The following is an 18132-nucleotide window of genomic DNA, read 5'->3' on the forward strand; positions in this document are numbered from 1 at the left end:
CTACAGAGACCTGCATTTCAGAGGTCAGGATTTGACTTGTAAGATTCCTACATTAACTGATATTGTAGCTGACGAACGTTGAATATGACGTTTCATGGTTTCCCAGATAAAATTTGGTGCTGATCATTTAAAGCTCTGCATGTACCCTCCTGCACACCCAGGTAGGTGCCCAGGGGTCTGCTGGGCCCTCGTGCCACGTCAGCACACGCATTCCCTGTCTGCCGCCTGGGAGGTGGCTGCTTATTTGCCCATATGATGTTTATTGCACTGGCAATGGCTTGGTTTCAGCTTAAACATTTACACTTTTGTCTCCTTCCAGTGTTGTTTAGACTCTTTTCAGGTTTGTTTGTTTGTTTTTTGCGGTACGCGGGCCTCTCACTGTTGTGGCCTCTCCCACTGCAGAGCACGGGCTCCGGACGCGCAGGCTCAGCGGCCACGGCTCACGGGCCCAGCCGCTCCGCGGCACGCGGGATCCTCCCGGACCGGGGCACGAACCCGTGTCCCCTGCATCGGCAGGCGGACTCTCAGCCACTGCGCCGCCAGGGAAGCCCTTTTCTGGTTTTTTAATGACTGAAGATTTTTACCAAGTCAAGAGTGACGCTTCTGTGCATTTGCCCCCTTCCCACGGTGGGGCTCATCGTCTAGAAGACAAGGAGCATTTGCCTCCCCTATTCCCTCGCCTGCAAAACACCCACAACAGTATTCTTAGAATGTCGTGAAGCCAGAATCCTACGTTTAGATTCAAGTTGGAAAGCCCATGTGGTCCTTTCTGCCCTCTTTCTGCATCTCTGGAGCCCATCAGTCTCCCTTCGCCCATCTTCCCTTCTAACCCGCTGTCCCCCGGGCTGGCGAGGCCAGGCCTGGCCCTCACCTTACAGGATTATTTTTCAGTCACCTGGGATGGGGGGGCGGTGAGGTGTATGGGCTTTGTGGTATGGTGCTGGCACCCTGCCAGGGGCAGGCTGTCGGGCACTAGAGAACTAGGTCCATCGGGGGTCTCGGATCAGACGTCACACGAAGTCACACAGCACGGGATCCTCCTGCCACTCGGGCTTAAGCCTTGCCTGCTGCGCCCGACTGCCCTGTCCGGGGGGACGCCGCCCTGGGCTCTGTCTGTGAAAGGCCTGGGGGAGGTCGGAGGTGTGGCTCAGTTCCCCTGACCACAGTCAGCGAGTCTGGCCGGGCACACACTGCCCCATCTTAGTGACAGTGGATGTCAGCAGGGGATGGAGGGGGACCTGGCAGGCACTCCCTGGGCGTCCTAAAGAAGGTGCAGATCAGCCAGCGAACTCAGAGTTGATTAAAAAACATTGCAGAAGTAATAGCGGAAACTATGAAGTGACATGGTAGAGATCAGTGAATATTTTTTAATCTTAATTCATACATAGTTTACTTTTCTATCCTTCCCAAAGAAGCATGAGCAGTAAATAGGCAGGTTAAGTGCACTAAAGGAAATGAGCAATATTTGGGGCCTCCTCCCTCGGCCAGATGGGCTGTTGCCAGCCTTGGGTAAATGCATACATGCGCCCCCTTGTACAGTCATTCTTGACCTAGTTGCACATCGTGCTACCTGTAACCAGGCTTTCAGAGGGCACGTGTGTGTCCAGGTTGGTTTGAGTTCCCCGGCTCACTCAGCAATGGCCCTGGTTTGGGTTGTTGGTTCTACCATCGAGAGGTTCTGTCTGCAGGGGAGGCTCACTGGGCTTGAAGTTCCTGACATCAGCTGGTGCCATGCGGGTCCCCATCGAGGGCCAGTTCCCAGAGGAGAGCAGGGTGGCCCTGGGGGGTGGAAGGGGGCCGAGGTGGAGGGACTCTCCTGCTGCAGCTGCTGGACGGGGCCCGACGCTCTGCCACCTGGTTCCTCGACCGAGCTCGGTAGAGGCAGCGGGGTCCCCTGGGGGGCCCCATGGTGCTGGGGTTGCTTCCAGACACAGAAGGGGAGGTTGAGGCCGAGACTCCAGGGGCACGTTGGGTGGTGCTGGGCATTGTTCCTGCGGACAGAGCAGAGGGAAGGAAGCGTCCAAGCTGCCCAGAGAACTGTCCTTCCCCGGGTTGGGGAGGGGACTCCCTGCTGCACCCTCCTGCCTGGCCAAAGCCTGCAGGGGAGAGTCACAGGGCGAGAGCCCCTCTGCTGGGGAAGCAGGCCCAGGGCTGGGGGTGGGGCTCAGCCTGGCTCACCAAGGCTACCACAGTGGAGAAATGGAAGAGAAGAGGAAGTGCTCGATGGTGACCCTGACCTTGGGGCTTTCCCTCTGACCTCATGTCACAGATTCACAGCTGGTGGAGGCAGGGGTGGGGGGATGGGAGGGGGGGAGGTTGACCTTCCGTCCATCCACGTGTTTGAGTGTAGCTCATCTCGTGTCCGTACCTCATGCCAACTTGTATCTGAGCCAGAAATCCATCCTCCCTGGATGGACCCTCCTGCACTCGAGGTGCTAGGGGCACAGGACACATCCCGCCTGCCTTTAGTTTCATTAGTGAAGTGGGATGATAACTGCCTTGTGGGTATCAGGATGGGATGAGGCCATGTACCGATAGCTGTCTAAGCTAGAGAACTAGTTCAAATGTGGTTATAATTGGAACGTGAATGAAGAAGGCCAGGAAGGGAGCACGAGGGAGCTAAGCCCTCCTTCCAGATGACTCAAATGATGCTAGCACAATCCTTTTTTTTTTTTTCCATCATGGAAAGAACGACTCTTTGGGAAGCAGCTCAGCATTCTCTTTCCTAAGTCTAACTAAGGATCTATTTGGCAGTCCTGAGCATTCCTTGTCACAAAGTTCCTGGAGAGCATTTTCTGTAGTAAGGTATGCGGCCAGTCAGGACAAAGAGCGTCATTATTTTGCCCTGTGGTAAAACTGTAGCCCAGAAGATGCGCAAAACCCCTGTGCCCACCAGGCTGGGGAACCTTCCGCTGGGAGGTAGCTGAGTATCCTCGCAAACTGTCCCTAGCACAGGGCTCGCTCCAAGTCACCGCAGAAGAGTAGAAAAGAAAGTCAATTTCATTAGTTTGTCCCTCGGGGATCTCTTGGGGGTAAAAATCTGCTTAGCTTCAACGTGAGTTCTGAAAACTGAAAGAATGGATTTCTTCATTGCTCGAAAGCTGGTCCCCGCCTCCCACATGTGACCAAGGGAACAAGAATGACCTGGTGTGTGTAGACCCGGTGCATGAGACACTATGGACAGGGCGGGTGGACGAGGGGGTAGGAGAGACAGAGGCCCTCCAGGCAGGTCTGTGAATCCGCAGATCACAGGCCCTCGGGGAACTGGCAGGGGGACCCCATCAGGCAGGGGGGCTGCCCTCTGATTCTTTCAGGGGCTGGGAGGCTCCTCTTGCCCTCCTCTCAGAACAGCTCTGCCCACCTCTCCCTGCTCCCAGCTGCCTGTGCTGACTCACGGTTCCCACATCCCAGGAGTTCTTGGTCCATCATGGTACCCAGCCACCATCTTCCTCTGGCCCCCTCAGTGCCTCGTGGCCCCAGCTCGCCTGCCAGGCCATGTGTTTCTAGGGGCAGTGGCCAGCCCTGGACCAGCCCTCTCGGGGTTGGTTGCCCACCCCTGGTCCCAGGAGCTATGGCAGGGAGAGAGGGGGTATAGGGCCCCTTGTAAGCATCGTCCTTGGGACAGCGGTGGCTGTGTTGGGCGGATTCAGCTGGAAGGGAAAGTTGGGTGCGGGAGGCCAGTTGCGTAGCACAGGAGAATTAACATACAACGAGCTCGCCTCTAGTTGCTACTTGGAACGCATGGATTGTGCCTCCAATTTAACTTCCGCTTCGTGGTCTGCAACAGCTTCACTGAGTTATGGTCTACACACCACAAAGTTCACCCGTCTAAAGTTTATAATTCAATGGTCTTTAGTACGTTCCCTGAGTTGTGCGACCATCACCACAATCTATGTTGGAATAGTTACCTCGTGCCCCAAAGAAACCCTGTGCCCCTTAGCAGTCAGCCCCACTTACTCTGCCTTCTCCCAGCCCTGGGCAACCGCTAATCTGCTTCCTGTCTGTGGGTTTGCCTCTTCTAGACATTTCACATCCAGGGAATCACACCACGTGTGGTCTTCAGTGCCTCACCTCTTTCACGTAGCACAGTGTTTCCAGGGGTCATCCACGTTGTGGCATGAATCAGGGCTTTATTCCTTTTTATGGCCAAATAATATTCTACCGGGGACATACGGGTACCCCCTATTTAGCCCCTCACGTGGCCACTTACCACATACCTCCGCCTGTCCTTACTTTCCTCGTCTGCGGGGAGGCTGGCCAGGACATGGACAGAAGCAGCAGGAACAGGAAGACCACGAAAGCTGCCAGGCTCACCCAGAAGGCGATGACGATCGAATCTGTGGGAGGCAGACACGTGTCTCCACGTCAGTGTGATGTCACAGGGCCCACGGCTGGGAAGCGAGGGTCCCCATGTGCTGTGGGGATGGGGCTCTGGGGCTAAGTCTTCTCGGCTGTGATGGGGGGTGGAGGTACGGGGGCAGATTTTTCCATTAATGATAACCTTGGGAAGGAAACGGGCAGCAGCAGGGACCTGACGCTTTTCCCAGGGCCACGTGCCTCTGGGTGAGTTTAGGGGGCTTATTGAGGGGAAAAAACAGTAAATGAAGTTGGGTGACACCTCATGGGTTTGCTTTTTCAGCTGCTACTGATGATCAGAGAATGGATTTCCCCTCCTCCCTTCCTCTCGGGAGGGAGAAGAAAGAGCTGTGAGCAACTTCTCGTGGCAAGACGGCCTCCCCTCCCCTGTGAGGGCTGCAGCCCCTACCAGCCTGGTTAGGGACAGCTTCAAAGACCCCAAGATCAGAGACTTAGAAAAAAAGATGTGCGCTAGGCAACTGTGCCAGCCTGCCGCAGGAAGGGCCAGGCCCTTCCCGCTGTGGAGTTGTCACCCGAGGCCTGCCACGGCCAGCCTGCTAGAGGTGGAAAGAGCCGGTCCCTTTCTTTCCGAGGGACAGGCCCAGCTGCGGGGCAGTGGCAGGAGGAAAGAGCACTACTGCAGCCACTACTCTGGCTGTATCTGTGGCCGGAGGTGAAAGGACGCGGGGAAAATGGGAAAGATGCTTAGTCTCTTCTGGGCCCTGGGTAGATCCTGGCAGGTCAGGAGGTTCCTTTCTCTGAGACTCTGGGTCTGGAACTTTCGGCAAGTTGCTAGGGAACTGCAGGGGTATAGTTTCTCCTGGGGGTTGTCTTTGGCTCTGGGCACAGAGGACCAGGCTCATAATTAGTGTCTGCAAGTATCTTCTCCCAGACACACTCATGCCCCCAGGACAAGATGCCCCAGACCAGGATATGCTAGGCACCTACATGTGTGACCAAAGGAAGCCACTGAAGGATAGTAATCAACAGGCATGTATTAAGCACGTACAGGAGCCAGGCTTTGCTGGGGGCTGTTAAGGATTCAGAGGGGGCCAACCTGCCCACCAGAAATCGCTGACCCCCTTCAGGATGCTGCATCTCTCCCCCAGCATCCTCGGCACTCCTGCTGCACTGCCTGTGCCAGCCGTGCCCTGCCTTCTGTTGGGTTCTGTTCAAACAAAAGCTGTTTTTGTGATGGATTCAAATGAAAAGATGTTTATAAATGGGTGAACAAATGAACAAATAACTGAATGGAGGATTAGAGATCTATGAGTCATTTGTGGGGTAAATAATAGTAATTTAGTAAAGATCGTTACCACTGCCCTCTATGATCCAAGACAGGTAGAGGGAGAAACTGAGACTTTGAAAGAGTCGATTTTAGGTCCTAAAAGTGTCAAAAACAGGTAATAAGGAACAGATGCAGTATTTGCAAAAAGAATCATGGACCTCCACCACCTAGTAACGCATCAGCAACTTGGCACTCACGCTGAAGAGAGGACAAGGACAGCAAAGCTTTGCAAGGACAGCAAAGCCCCCAGGCTGACTCTCACATCCTCTCTGCTTTCTGTCCCTGACCTGAGAAACCGATGGGGGTGCCCTAGAGCAACAAACTGCTGTAGGGGACGTATGGGCTCCTGGGAAACAGGAAATGAGGTTGTTGCCATCTGTCTTAAGCTTAAGGACATTTTTTTTTTAATTTTTATTGGAGTATAGTTGATTTACAATGTTGTGTTAGTTTCAGGTATACAACAAAGTGAATCAGTTATACGTATACATATATCCACTCTTTTTTTTAGACTCTTTTCCCATATAGGCCATTACAGAGTATTGAGTAGAGTTTCCTGTGCTGTACGGTAGGTTCTTATTAGTTATCTATTTCATATACAGTAGTGTGTATACGTCAATCAAAAGAAGCCTCTGGGGCTTCCCTGGTGGCGCAGTGGTTGAGAGCCCGCCTGCCGATGCAGGGGACACGGGTTCGTGCCCCGGTCCGGGAAGATCCCACATGCCGCGGAGCGGCTGGGCACGTGAGCCATGGCCGCTGAGCCTGCGCGTCCGGAGCCTGTGCTCCGCAACGGGAGAGGCCACAACAGTGAGAGGCCCGCGTACCGCAAAAAAAAAAAAAAAAAAGAAGCCTCTGACTTTCTTAGTATTCCTTGCCGGCTCACTGTGTATTATTCCACAATACCTGCTTCGGTTCAACCCTGTCCCAAAGAGTCCCAATTTATTGTATAACCCTCAAAGTATAAGAGTATGTATGTTTGCAGAAAATACGGTTTGGGATTTTTATTGTATAAGGAAGTTTCAGATTTCTGCAGACACTAACGCTCTTTTACTTTCATAAAAGTAATGCAGGATTCGAGGTCTTTGGCACCTACGTAAGTTCCGTCAGAGCCTCTAAGAAAACAGCCCCCAAAGCTGAGCAGTTGAGACGCCCCCTCCCCTCTCCCAGGCTCCCCTCCCCCAGGCTCACGCTGTCTGTCCCAGCCCTTGGTCATTATCTCCAGACGCTGAGCAGGAAATGAGATGTTACCGCTCCCAGAACACAGCGTCTTCAGAGAAGTGAAATTTTCATTTCGCCAGACCAAAAAGGCGAACAGTAGCCACTAGCTGTTTCCTGTACTACATTCTATTTCATCGTGTTCTGTTGAAAAACACAACCAAGAAAATAGGGTTTTTTCCTCTTCTTCCTGAAGGTTCAGCCTAAGTGCTTGAGAGAACGTTTTGTACCAAGGGTGAGAGCTGTCATTCCCCAGTGTTGGAAATGTTTAAACATCCATGGGCTTGTCTTTACCACAAGGAGCACTAGGCTGGCTTGACAATGAAACTGGTCCAGCCGCGGAAAACTCCCCTTCCCTTCCCTCTTCTCCAAGGCCCTAGAATAAAATTAACCCCAAGGTTTTTCCCTTCTTGGGGAATAATAACGGGGTTAAGGGCCTAGGCTCTGGAGGCTAACAAATTCTGACTTGGTCATTTCCTAGCTGTTTGATCTCAGGCAATCTTTTTTACATCTCTAAATTTATTAACAGATAAACTCCTTATCTGTTAAATGGGGATAATAGTATGTGTTTTTTGGCTGTTAGGCAAATTAAATAAAATAATATGTATATGCAATGTACACGGCACGATTCCTTGTTTAATGGTCGTGAACCAATGTATAAATAGAACTAATATTTCAGTTACGAGGGCTTTGTGGCAAGTAATATCACAGTATCCGTCAAGCTCACTAAAATGTAAGCTATGAGTGAAGGTAATTGTAGCATAGACTGCTGGCTGTCAATCCTAATGTTTGCTTTCACATGCTTCCATAGTAATAGAACCCCTCCTTTAGCAGGTCACATGGCTTCCTGGCATGAAGACTACATTTCCCAGCCTCCCTTTCAGTTAGTAGGGTCATGAGACAAGGTTCTGGCCAATGAGATGTGAGTGGAGCAGTTACAGGACAGCTTCTAGGAGTCCTTCTGCAGAGATGGCTGGATTTCTAAAACCCATGTCCCTTCTTATGCCCTTACTCCATTTTGTTGCCCAGAACATGGATGTGATGGCTAGAGCCAGGCTTGGATGGCAGGGATGGCAGAGATATGAGCTAGAACAAAGCTACTTCTTGAAGATTTCATGGAGCTGACATACCATCCCATCCTTCAAACTTGTACATGAAAGAGAAATCAACATCTGTTTTATCTGGAACTCTGTTAATTTAACCAATTTTCTCTATTGAATCTGTAAAAAAATTGACTTTTTAAATGAACATATCAAAACTGACAAATCCAAATGAATGCGGACCTTCAAAATAATCATCTGCTCTCTTCCACAGTCATCTAAATTTTCCTAAAATACATACGATGATCAAACATTTATAAATCCTTCTTTTGCAATTACCTTGAAGGACACACACACACACACCCACACACACCAATTTTGCTACTTTATGAGATATTTTATTTTTGACACCCAGCTGGTATCAATCAGCTTAAGTCCATTCACCTGACTGGTTTCTGGGTGATTCTTAACTATTTCTCAGAAGCAAATCCACTCTCCAAAGACATACCTAATTTATCTCTGTGGACATTTCATAGAATGTGTCATGGCCACCAGAGTCATTTCCGAAGTAAGAGTTCCGAGCCGTTTTTGAGCAATGACAGATCCGTTCAGGTTTGGCAGCCCCACATGGGGCTGGCCAGATGGGAAATTTGTTCCAAGGTGAACATATTCATATCTTTGTTTAAAAATCACTTGCACTGCTTACATCATGTCCATGGGACTGACCATTCGCTGAAGACTTAAATGTCATACTTAAAGTTGTAACCTGAACTTGATCCCTGCGACCCAAAGAGAAGAGTTATATAGAGGTCCTTTGTTCAATCTTTACCCTGAAGTCTATGCATTGTGTTCAGAAGAGATTGGTTAGTGGTGTGTTTTTCCTCTCCTAGCTGTCAGAGAAGCAGATGAATAGACTGCCTTATTATTATTTATTTTTTAACATCTTTATTGGGGTATAATTGCTTTACAGTGGTGTGTTCGTTTCTGCTGTATAACAAAGTGAATCAGCTATACATATTCATATATCCCCATATCTCCTCCCTCTTGCGTCTCCCTCCCACCCTCCCTATCCCACCCCTCTAGGTGGTCACAAAGCTCCGAGCTGATCTCCCTCTGCTATGAGGCTGCTTCCCACTAGCTACCTATTTTACATTTGGTGATGTCTATATGTCCATGCCACTCTCTCACTTCATCCCAGCTTACCAGACTGCCTTATTATTGAAGGCAGAAGCAGTGCATCAGCAGACCTCAATATGGGCCATGACGAGTTCTTCCTAACCTCTAATTAAAGGAAGAAGACATATTGACCTGAGAGGTAAATAATACAGCCGTAAAGCCAGACACTACCCAAGGAAAATCAACTCATCTCACTCCTCCCTGCAAGGGAGTACTTGAGTAGCATCTGGAGACTCATGGTATTAAAATAATCTGTATGGTTGCTATAAGACTGGAATATGGGACTGTTTTTTTCTCCTAAGCTTAGCCGCTGAAAAGGGAACAAATAGAAGATCAAACGTGTAATCAGTCTGTTCAGGCAGGGTCTCAGGAAACAGATTTGCATCTTCCACCTTTCTGACAGTGTTGGGAAGATTCTTAACCTTTCCGTGAAACAGAAGCCACGTCTGAAAAATCACAAGGGTAACAATCCTTGTGGCGTCCCTGTAACAGAATCACACCAGATTTTAAGCCATCCTGGGAAAGGGCAACCCACAGCCTTCAAGTCAGCACTGAATGCTCATAAAAGTATATCTAAATCCCTAGACGTTTCCAATTATCTGCCCAACCATGATGGAATAAATTGCACTGTCTGGGCATGAACACAAAAATCTTAAAATCCTTCCTGCTTGTTAGGTTAACACATGAGCTCGGGGATTTTGTCTTCTATTTTTGTCTTCTCTACTTGACACAGGAGTTGAACCCAGCCTGGACTTCACCATGTCGACCAGCTGCCCTAGGTGACCTTCTAGTGAGACGATCTGAGCGAGAGCTTTGCCTCTTTGCCCAAAGCATTCCCAGCATCTTTCTGTCTTTGATGCGTACCCCTGCAGAGACCTGGGATATGATGCCTTCTGATTTGTTTGACTGGGTTGGCGATCCAGCCCAGAGGAACTGGCAGGGAGAGAAAGTCACATCTGTCAGTAAAGGAGGTCACCTGCTTGCTGTGGTTGACCTCTGTCCACCCTCACCTGGACTCACGCTTAGCTTACTGTACCTTCGAAGCCAAGTAACAGAGCATCCCTGAGACTGCCCAATGCTGCCTTTTGCTGATCATCACAGAAAACAAAAGTGACACAGTGATAACGGGAGCACAGAGATTGGACGAGGGACATTGCTGCTTTTGCATTTTTTAGGCTTTTTCTTTTCTAGTGAACTTTTTTGAATTCAAATACTAAGGACAGAAATAGGCGAGACATCTTTACTTAACACACAACAGTGGAAGAAGTTCTTCTCTCCCCAAGGCCACTGCTTATAAGAGCAAAATTCTGGAAACATTCTATATGTTCAAAGATACATATTTCTAGAACACCATGCAGTTATTTGCAAAATTTTTGTGAAAGAATATTTAACAACATGGGAAAAGAAAATACTGTGAGGTCAGTAAGAGCAGGGTACAAAATAGCATACACAGCCAGATCTGATTTGAAATATATCTAGGAGACAGGATGTGCATAGTGAATTCTCTCTGTCTGCTTCAGCTGATGGCAAAGACAAAGGTGTCACTATAGACTAAATGTTTGTGTCTCCTACCCACCATTCATATGTGGAAGCCCTAATCCCCAGTGCGATGATTTTTGGACGTGGGGCCTTTGAGAGGTAATTAGGGTTAGATGAGGTCATGAGGGTGGAGCCCTTATTAGGATTAGTGACCTCATAAGAAGAGAAAGAGACACACGTACACTCTTTCACCATTTGCACCAAGGAAAGGCCTTGTGAGCAGACAAAGAGAAGGTGGCCATCTACAAGCCAGGAAGCAAGTGCTCACCAGACAGAGAATCTACTGCCACATTGATCTTGGACTTCCAGCCTCCAGAACTGTGAGAAATAAATATCTGTTATTTAAGCCACCCAGCCTGTGATATTTTGTTATAGCAGCCCAAGGAGACTGAGACAGGGCTTGACTACTTAAAATCTGACTTGGTGATGCTTAGCTCTGAGGAATTTTCTTCAGAGACAGTAGATAGTATTAGGAGTCCCCCAAGACCCTCGTCTTGTAGGAGAGGGTGCCCTGCCCTCGAGTCCATGGAGACGAGCCAGGGCATTCCCTATGTGTCTGTTGCATACTTCCCAGCCTGCAGATCTGTGGGAAATAAATTTATTTTGTTTATAATCCACCCAGTCTATAGTACTTTGTTATAGCAGACTGAAAGGACTAATACAGGCTGCTGTAACAAAGTACCATGTCTGGGGTAACTTAAACTACAGACATTAATTTTCTCACAGTTCCGGAGGTTGGAGGTCCAAGACCAAAGTGTCAGCAGGGTTGGTTTCTTCTGGGGCCTCTCTCCTTGGCCTGTCTTTCACTGGGTCCTCTCATGGTCATCCCCCTGTGTGTGTCTGTGTTCTAATCTCTTCTTACAAGGACACCAGTTGCTCTGGATTACGGCCCAGCCTAATGACCTCATTTTAACTTAATCACCTCTGTAAAGGTCTTATCTCCAAATACAGTCACCTTCTGGGGTACTGGGAGTTAGAACCTCAACATAAGAATTTGGTGGGGGGCCGGGGGACACAATTCAGCCTATAACACCCAGGAAGGACAAACTTGGAAGGGGTTCAGACCTCCCTGGAGGAGATGTGGTTTGGCCACTGGATGGCAGAGGGGTTGGGTCATTCAGCCAGGCCTGAGTTTGCCTGGAGCTGCTGGACACACCATGGAGAGCCCTCTGGAGGCCTGGTGGGTGGGTGGGGGTGTTGAGGGGGAAGAGAGGAAGATGGAGGAGTTGTGGCACCTCCCCCACCGACCACAGGTTGCCCGGGGGCTTTGGTTTCTTTGTCTACATGGCTGCAGAGAGGTTATTGCCACACGGAGGCTGCAAGATCTCAGGGAGACGGTGTTCTGGGCCAGGGACCGGGGCTAGTTCCCCCAGACGTCCCCACGCCCTCACTGCTGAACCCCCAACCCCGGTGCTCCAGCGGTGCCCTCCAGAGCCCTCTCCTGAGAAAGCCTAACACGTGCTCACTTTAAAGAAAATTCCATCGTTGATCACAGAGCTTATTTTGAAGGGCGCATTCAGAGCTGAGAGGCAATAAATTGATAATTGGTGCAAATATTCATCATAAAAATTAATAATGTGTGCAAGAGCAGCCTACTTCACATTAGTTTATTCATTTATTCAGCAAACAGCTATTGTGTGCCTACTGTGTGCTAGGCACTATTTAGGAGCTCGTGGGGGAGAAAGAGAGAGAGAGAGAGAGAGAGAGGTGGACAAAGGTTCCTGCTCTGCTGGATCTGACATCCTGGTGAGAATCTGCCCCCTGATCATGAAGAGTGTCCTGGGAAGAGTCCTGAGGCATCAGAGCTGGAATTTAGGTCGTGGCTCTGTGACTAGTCAGCTGCGTGACATTAAGTAAGTCACTTGGCCTCTCTGAGCCTCACATCCTTCTATTCCCATGGCTGTAACACCGGAGCACGCTCATTCGTTCATTTATGCGGCCGCTCCCTCCTCTACTGTGAACTCCTAAGGGTAGGGATCTTTTCAACTTTATGCTTCCAGCCCCAGCACATGGCTGTTTCCTGCCCACGTGTCACCACTACCCTACCGACCCTCACATTTATATGTTCACCAGAGCCATTTTCTTAGCAAGCAAATCGGCCCTTGTCTCTTCCCTGCTTACAATTTTAAATGACTCCCTGCAGTTTACAGGGATCCTCCAAGGCTGGCCTGCAAGAACCTGGCCCCCTGGGATCCGGAGCTCATCCTTTGTCACCCTTGCCAAAACACCGTCCCGGAAACACATCTTTTACCTACAGGAGTGTAACTGTTCTCTACCCCGCGCCAGCCCCCTGAGTAGCAGGCAAATTCTAATCGATTTTTTGGACTCAGCTTTGCCACATCTTCCCTGGGAAGCCTTCCTTCACCTCTTACTTCTCCCCAGGGGTGTCCTTCCCTGTGCTCTGTGGGCAACTTTCGCAAATCTCCAGCCTAACACTGTTAACTGAATAAACGTTTATTACTGATCAGTATCTCCCACTTGACGGGACAGTTGAGGATCAACAGAGTAACCTGCTTGATCTCTTCCTCGAGCCAGTGTCATCTACAAAAAGGGTCTGGTCTAGACTAAGAGAGACTCCAGGGACCAGATGCAGCTCATCAGCATGGAGTGGACAAAATAGCTCTCATGCACATTTGGGGGGAACTGGGAAAATTTGAATATAGACCGGAGATTAGATGATACTAAGAAATAATTGTTGAAGAGTTTAGATGTATTGTGATGTCCTAACTTTTAATAGTTTCCTAAATTTGCTGGAGGAGTGTCATGAGGTCTGTAACCTACTTGGAAATACATCATCACAAAATAGATCAACATGGTAATAAAATAAAATAGTTGTGGGGCTTCCCTGGTGGCGCAGTGGTTGAGAGTCCTCCTGCCGACGCAGGGGACACGGGTTTGTGCCCCGGTCCGGGAAGATCCCACATGCTACGGAGTGGCTGGGCCTGTGAGCCATGGCCGCTGAGCCTGTGCGTCCGGAGCCTATGCTCCACAACGGGAGAGGCCACAACAGTGAGAGGCCTGCGTACCGGGAAAAAAAAAAAAAAAAGTTGTTAAAAAAATAATCGAGGACATGGATTTAGTCCATTTGCTTTTATACCTCCAGCTCCCAGTGCAACTGTCTGACACGTAATGGATGGTACAGAATTTTGATTGTTGAATTAATCATGAGCAATGGCCAGAAGGTGGGAAAAGGTATGGAGTGTTTCTGGTGCGGAAGTGGATGTCTTTGAAAAGATTGAAAACAAAATTGACAGTTCCTAATTTCAGAGGGACTACCAGGAGGAAAAGGGGGCTTAGACCTATTGGGGAGGGCAGGGGCAGGGAAATGAGCAAAGGGCACGTGGTTGAGCCTGGAGTCCCTCCTATGCAGGGACGCCGTGAACAGTTACACAGGCTGCACACTGCTCAAGGGACCCCACCTGAATGTGTTGTGATTAGCTGTGTGCCCAAAGGAGGAGGCTTTTTTCTAATTTTTCTCTACCATGGGGGTTAGTGGCAGCCCTGTTCCTATGTTTGTGGGGCTTGAGGAAGGAGAGGAGAATTAAGGTGACCATCCGATGTGCCTGGGTTTCTCAATATGCATCCATGGGACAGTCCTGGGCAAACCTAGAAGGTTGGTTGCCCTCAGTATGGCAGCAAGAGAAAGAAGAGATTGAGGAGATGGAAGTGAAGATGGAGAGAGACTGAAACCAGGAGGCAGAAGGAGATAAGCTTGTAGGTTGATGTTTTCCAAAGGGACCAGAAAATGGAGTCATTGTCGCCAGCTGATAACACAACTTCCCACAAGCTCAGTGGCCTGTCCTTCCCACCTGAGCTCTGCTGAGCACCCACTGGACCCAGCCTCATACAGTTACAGACAGGCCCAGGGAGGAGAGAGGGCACCCAAGGGAGTTCTCGGTTTCCCCTCAGCAGCTCCAGGCAGGAGTCATTACCAAACAGCACACAAAGTAGGAGTGCAATTGTACGTGGGTGTGTAGGTGTGTGTGTATGTCCAGGCATGCACATGTGTATGTGCCTGTGTGCACATGAGGATACGGACACAGAACAACCCTAATTGGCTGGGCACCAAAACGTTAACACTGATTTTTTTCTGACTGGTAGAGTGAAGTCATTTACTAAGGAGCATATCAACCTTTAAAAAATACATTTAAAAAATGTGGTCAGGGCTTCCCTGGTGGCGCAGTGGTTGGGAATCCACCTGCAAACAGGAATAAAGGATCCCAGAAGGAGCACCTCTCCCTGTGGGTGTCAAAGATTCCTGATATCTAGGGGTTGGGTATAAAATGGTATCTGATATCCATTGTAATAAATCTGGAGTTAACATTCTAAGACACTAGGATACTTTTGAGACAGAATATTCTTTTAAGATGGATTTTTAAAAAAATAAATGAGATTTAAAATTTTTCTTATTTTATTTTTTTAATTAGTTAATTAATTTTTGGCCACACCACCACATGGCTTGTGGGATCTTAGTTCCCCGACCAGGGATCGAACCTGGCGCCCTCAGCAGTGAAAGCGCCGAGTCCTAACCACTGGACCGCCAGGGAATTTCCTTAAGATGGATTTCTTGATAGAGTTTAATTTATTTGTTTGGGGTTCCAATAAGCTGGGTGAGTTTCTTCACATTGTAGATATCATGTTTCCTATTGTCTGTATGCAGATATGGGAGAGTTATTTTGTCAGTCCCCTAAGATGCATAACTTGAATCCTTGCTATGAAAATACCAATCGATGTTTACTCTTCATGGGAGAGATGACCCAGCAACTGGCTTCCCCCTGTAGGAGTCAAAAGCCCCCAACATCTAGCTTGTCTGGGGGGTGGCAAGGCGGTGACTTGTCTCTCTGGTGAGATTCCTCACTGAGATAAACTTTACTGGGTTTGGGAGTTTGAGGAGGAATTTCTTATTTGATCTCATTTCTAGCTCCCCAGGCTGTAAACTTCCAACTCTAGTTCAAGTGTGCAAGAAAGAACATCTCAAACTTCATACACAATTTAGAGAACACCAGCCGTTTTCATCAGAAATGGAAGTTGTTTGTGGGTAAGGGGGGAAGGGCAGAGGACTGAGATCATGTGTTCTAAGATTCTAGAGTTGCAAACGGTCCTCCCACCCAAAGCAGCTGGGCGACTCTTTGGAGCCCACGTGGTGGCTGAGAGGGGTGTCTGGCACACGAGAGGACAGGAGTGTCTGAAGCTGAGCCAGAATTTTATTTAATTTGTGTTAATTTTAAAAAGTCTTTCCTGAATGCAGATCTACATGTTGTCCAGATCAATATGTATCCCGAAGCTCTGAACTTTTGATAATATACTTATGTGGGCTTTGATTTCAAATCTGCCACTTTCTCCCTATTACTATATGTCTTCCTTATTGTGAGTCGTAGGTGAAAAAAAATCTGCATTTTAATGTCATGATTATATACCTTGTATCAGAAAACACACGCCAAATCATTTTCCCCCCAAATGTTCTGCTACAGTGCCAGGGATACAGGATGTCCTCAGCAAACATGAAACAGAAGTCCTCAGCTTCTGCAAGTTGTAAATGAAACAGGAAACAGGAACACTTCCTAACCAGACATTCTATAGGACTTCCCCCAAGGGCCCTGCCAGGGATCTGCCTCCTTTCATTAAATGATACCATCCGAGTGAATTTCAGTTTCGAGCTGGTGTGTAACAGACTATCTTTCTTTTCATACGAGAAGCATCCGGTTCCTTCGAAGGACTGCGTTCATTTTTTGAAGGACATAGTGTGTGATGGTAGTGAAATCCCAAGGACCCCAAGGGACTTCAGAATAGGCAGAGAGGATGGGCTCCTGAAACTGAGACTTTGTTTTTGTTTTGTTTTGTTTTTCATGTTCATTCACTCAGTCAACTCATTATCTTGACTGACTAGCTGGAATAATCAGAGGAGATCGCTGACAAAGTACCAAGTTACGCAAGAGATAAAGGCTGGGCAAGGAGGAAAAGGATGTTTACTTGTCTGGTTGTCCTTCCTGAGACTGTGAAGATGAAGCACTGGTGGGTATTTTAATAAGAATTAGGAAGTCACACATCTTAGGAGTGGACACAGTAACTCTCTCCCACATCTGTATAGAGACAACAGAAAACGTGAAATCTGCAATTTGAAGAAACTCATCTAGCTTATTGGAACCCCAGACAAATCTAACTCTATCAAGAAATCTATCCTACCAGTAGATTCTGCTCCCAAAGTGTCTTAGCTTCTCAGGAGGTTAGTTCCAAACTTATTACAGAAGATAACAGGTACACCCGCCACCCCCCGCCATTCCCTTATATCCACGAGCTCAAGTCATGTTCTGGCTTCCCGGGGGCATCTGCTGTAGTTCTTAAGTGAACGGAGAAAAGTCATTTGGGCCAACCCCCAGCCTCTGCCCGGCCAGCTTTCCCAGTTCGGGACTCACCCCCAGCCTCTGCCTGGCCAGCTTTCCCAGTTCGGGACTCACCCCCAGCCTCTGCCTGGCCAGCTTTCCCAGTTCGGGACTCACGTTTGCTGGCCTTCAGCTTCTTCTCATCCACGGGAATGAGGTCCAAGTAGTCCAGGTAGTATTCGTAGCTGTCGTATGCGGTAGAGGCATTGGTCCGGTTGGCCATGCCTGCAGCGCTGGCAGGTGGCCCCTCCGGAGCTGCTCAGAGCTCTACCAGGAGGTTGCCCGGCTGATTTCTGTAAAATCATCCAAGTGTGTCTGTGGGTCTCCAGGCTCAAGGCCTGCCCACTTATCAGAGCCGTTGGGCTCAGAGGAAGGTCAGAGGGGTGGGCCTGACATCTTCAGTGTTCAAGTAGAGCGTTCCATCCTGCCCTGCTTGACGGAACTCCAAGACAAACAGAGCTACAAGGCTGGAGCCTGCAGTCCCAGTGCAGTTCCAGGTTGGCCCTCAGCGTCAGGACAGGAAAACAGATCCCCCAGGGCCCCTTGAAAGGCAAGATGTGGTCTACGATTGGAAAGGACAGTCACTTTCTACCTTAAGTACCTAAAAAGTTAATCAGCAAATCAAAAGCCTGTCAGTGCCCTTGACTTGCATTAAGGCCGTGCTTGGTGCTATTAAGCAACCAGCAAATCACTGGCTTAGATTCCTTATCCGAGGGCCTGAGTAATGTCAACCCTGAACTTGCAACCTCTCGTGTCCACGTCAGCAATTAATTAAACGAAAAGAACACTCCTCTCCAATTGAGCACACTTCCCAGCTTGCATCTGAGCCCCCAAGAAACATTGCCTCTGTTCAGACAGGCTGTTTTTCGTGTCAAGATCCCACATGGACTGTGCTCTTGGGAAATAGGGCCCCAGGGTGAATAGGGTTCACCAGCCCTCTGCTGACGACACATGGGACAAGGATGCTGCTGGTCAGGGCCTGACTCCAAGTTGTACACTCACTTTTCTAGGAGCACAGATGCAGTCAAAAGGAACATTCTTTCTCTCATTCCAAGTACTGGGAATGAGAAGCTCTAAATGTGAGAGGATCCCTAGAATTAGATACAAAATCAAAATGCACAGAACGGTGGGGACTTTCCCT

The 18132-nt window shown here is 48.9% G+C and overlaps 1 protein-coding gene across 1 annotated transcript; it reads right to left on the reverse strand.

Moving 5' to 3' along the window:
- Positions 1–1010: 1010 nt before the first annotated feature.
- MRAP (melanocortin 2 receptor accessory protein) lies at positions 1011–17214 on the reverse strand (the record flags this gene model as incomplete). The annotated part of the gene is made up of 4 exons (XM_082840419.1): positions 1011–1124; positions 1700–1978; positions 4234–4337; positions 17109–17214. 4 exons carry the CDS (start codon positions 17212–17214, stop codon positions 1011–1013), a joined length of 603 nt encoding a protein of 200 aa, XP_082696545.1.
- Positions 17215–18132: the final 918 nt, after the last annotated feature.

This window comes from Leucopleurus acutus (assembly GCF_964270905.1).
Source record: "Leucopleurus acutus genome assembly, chromosome: 5".
NCBI classification, from domain to species: domain Eukaryota; kingdom Metazoa; phylum Chordata; class Mammalia; order Artiodactyla; family Delphinidae; genus Leucopleurus; species Leucopleurus acutus.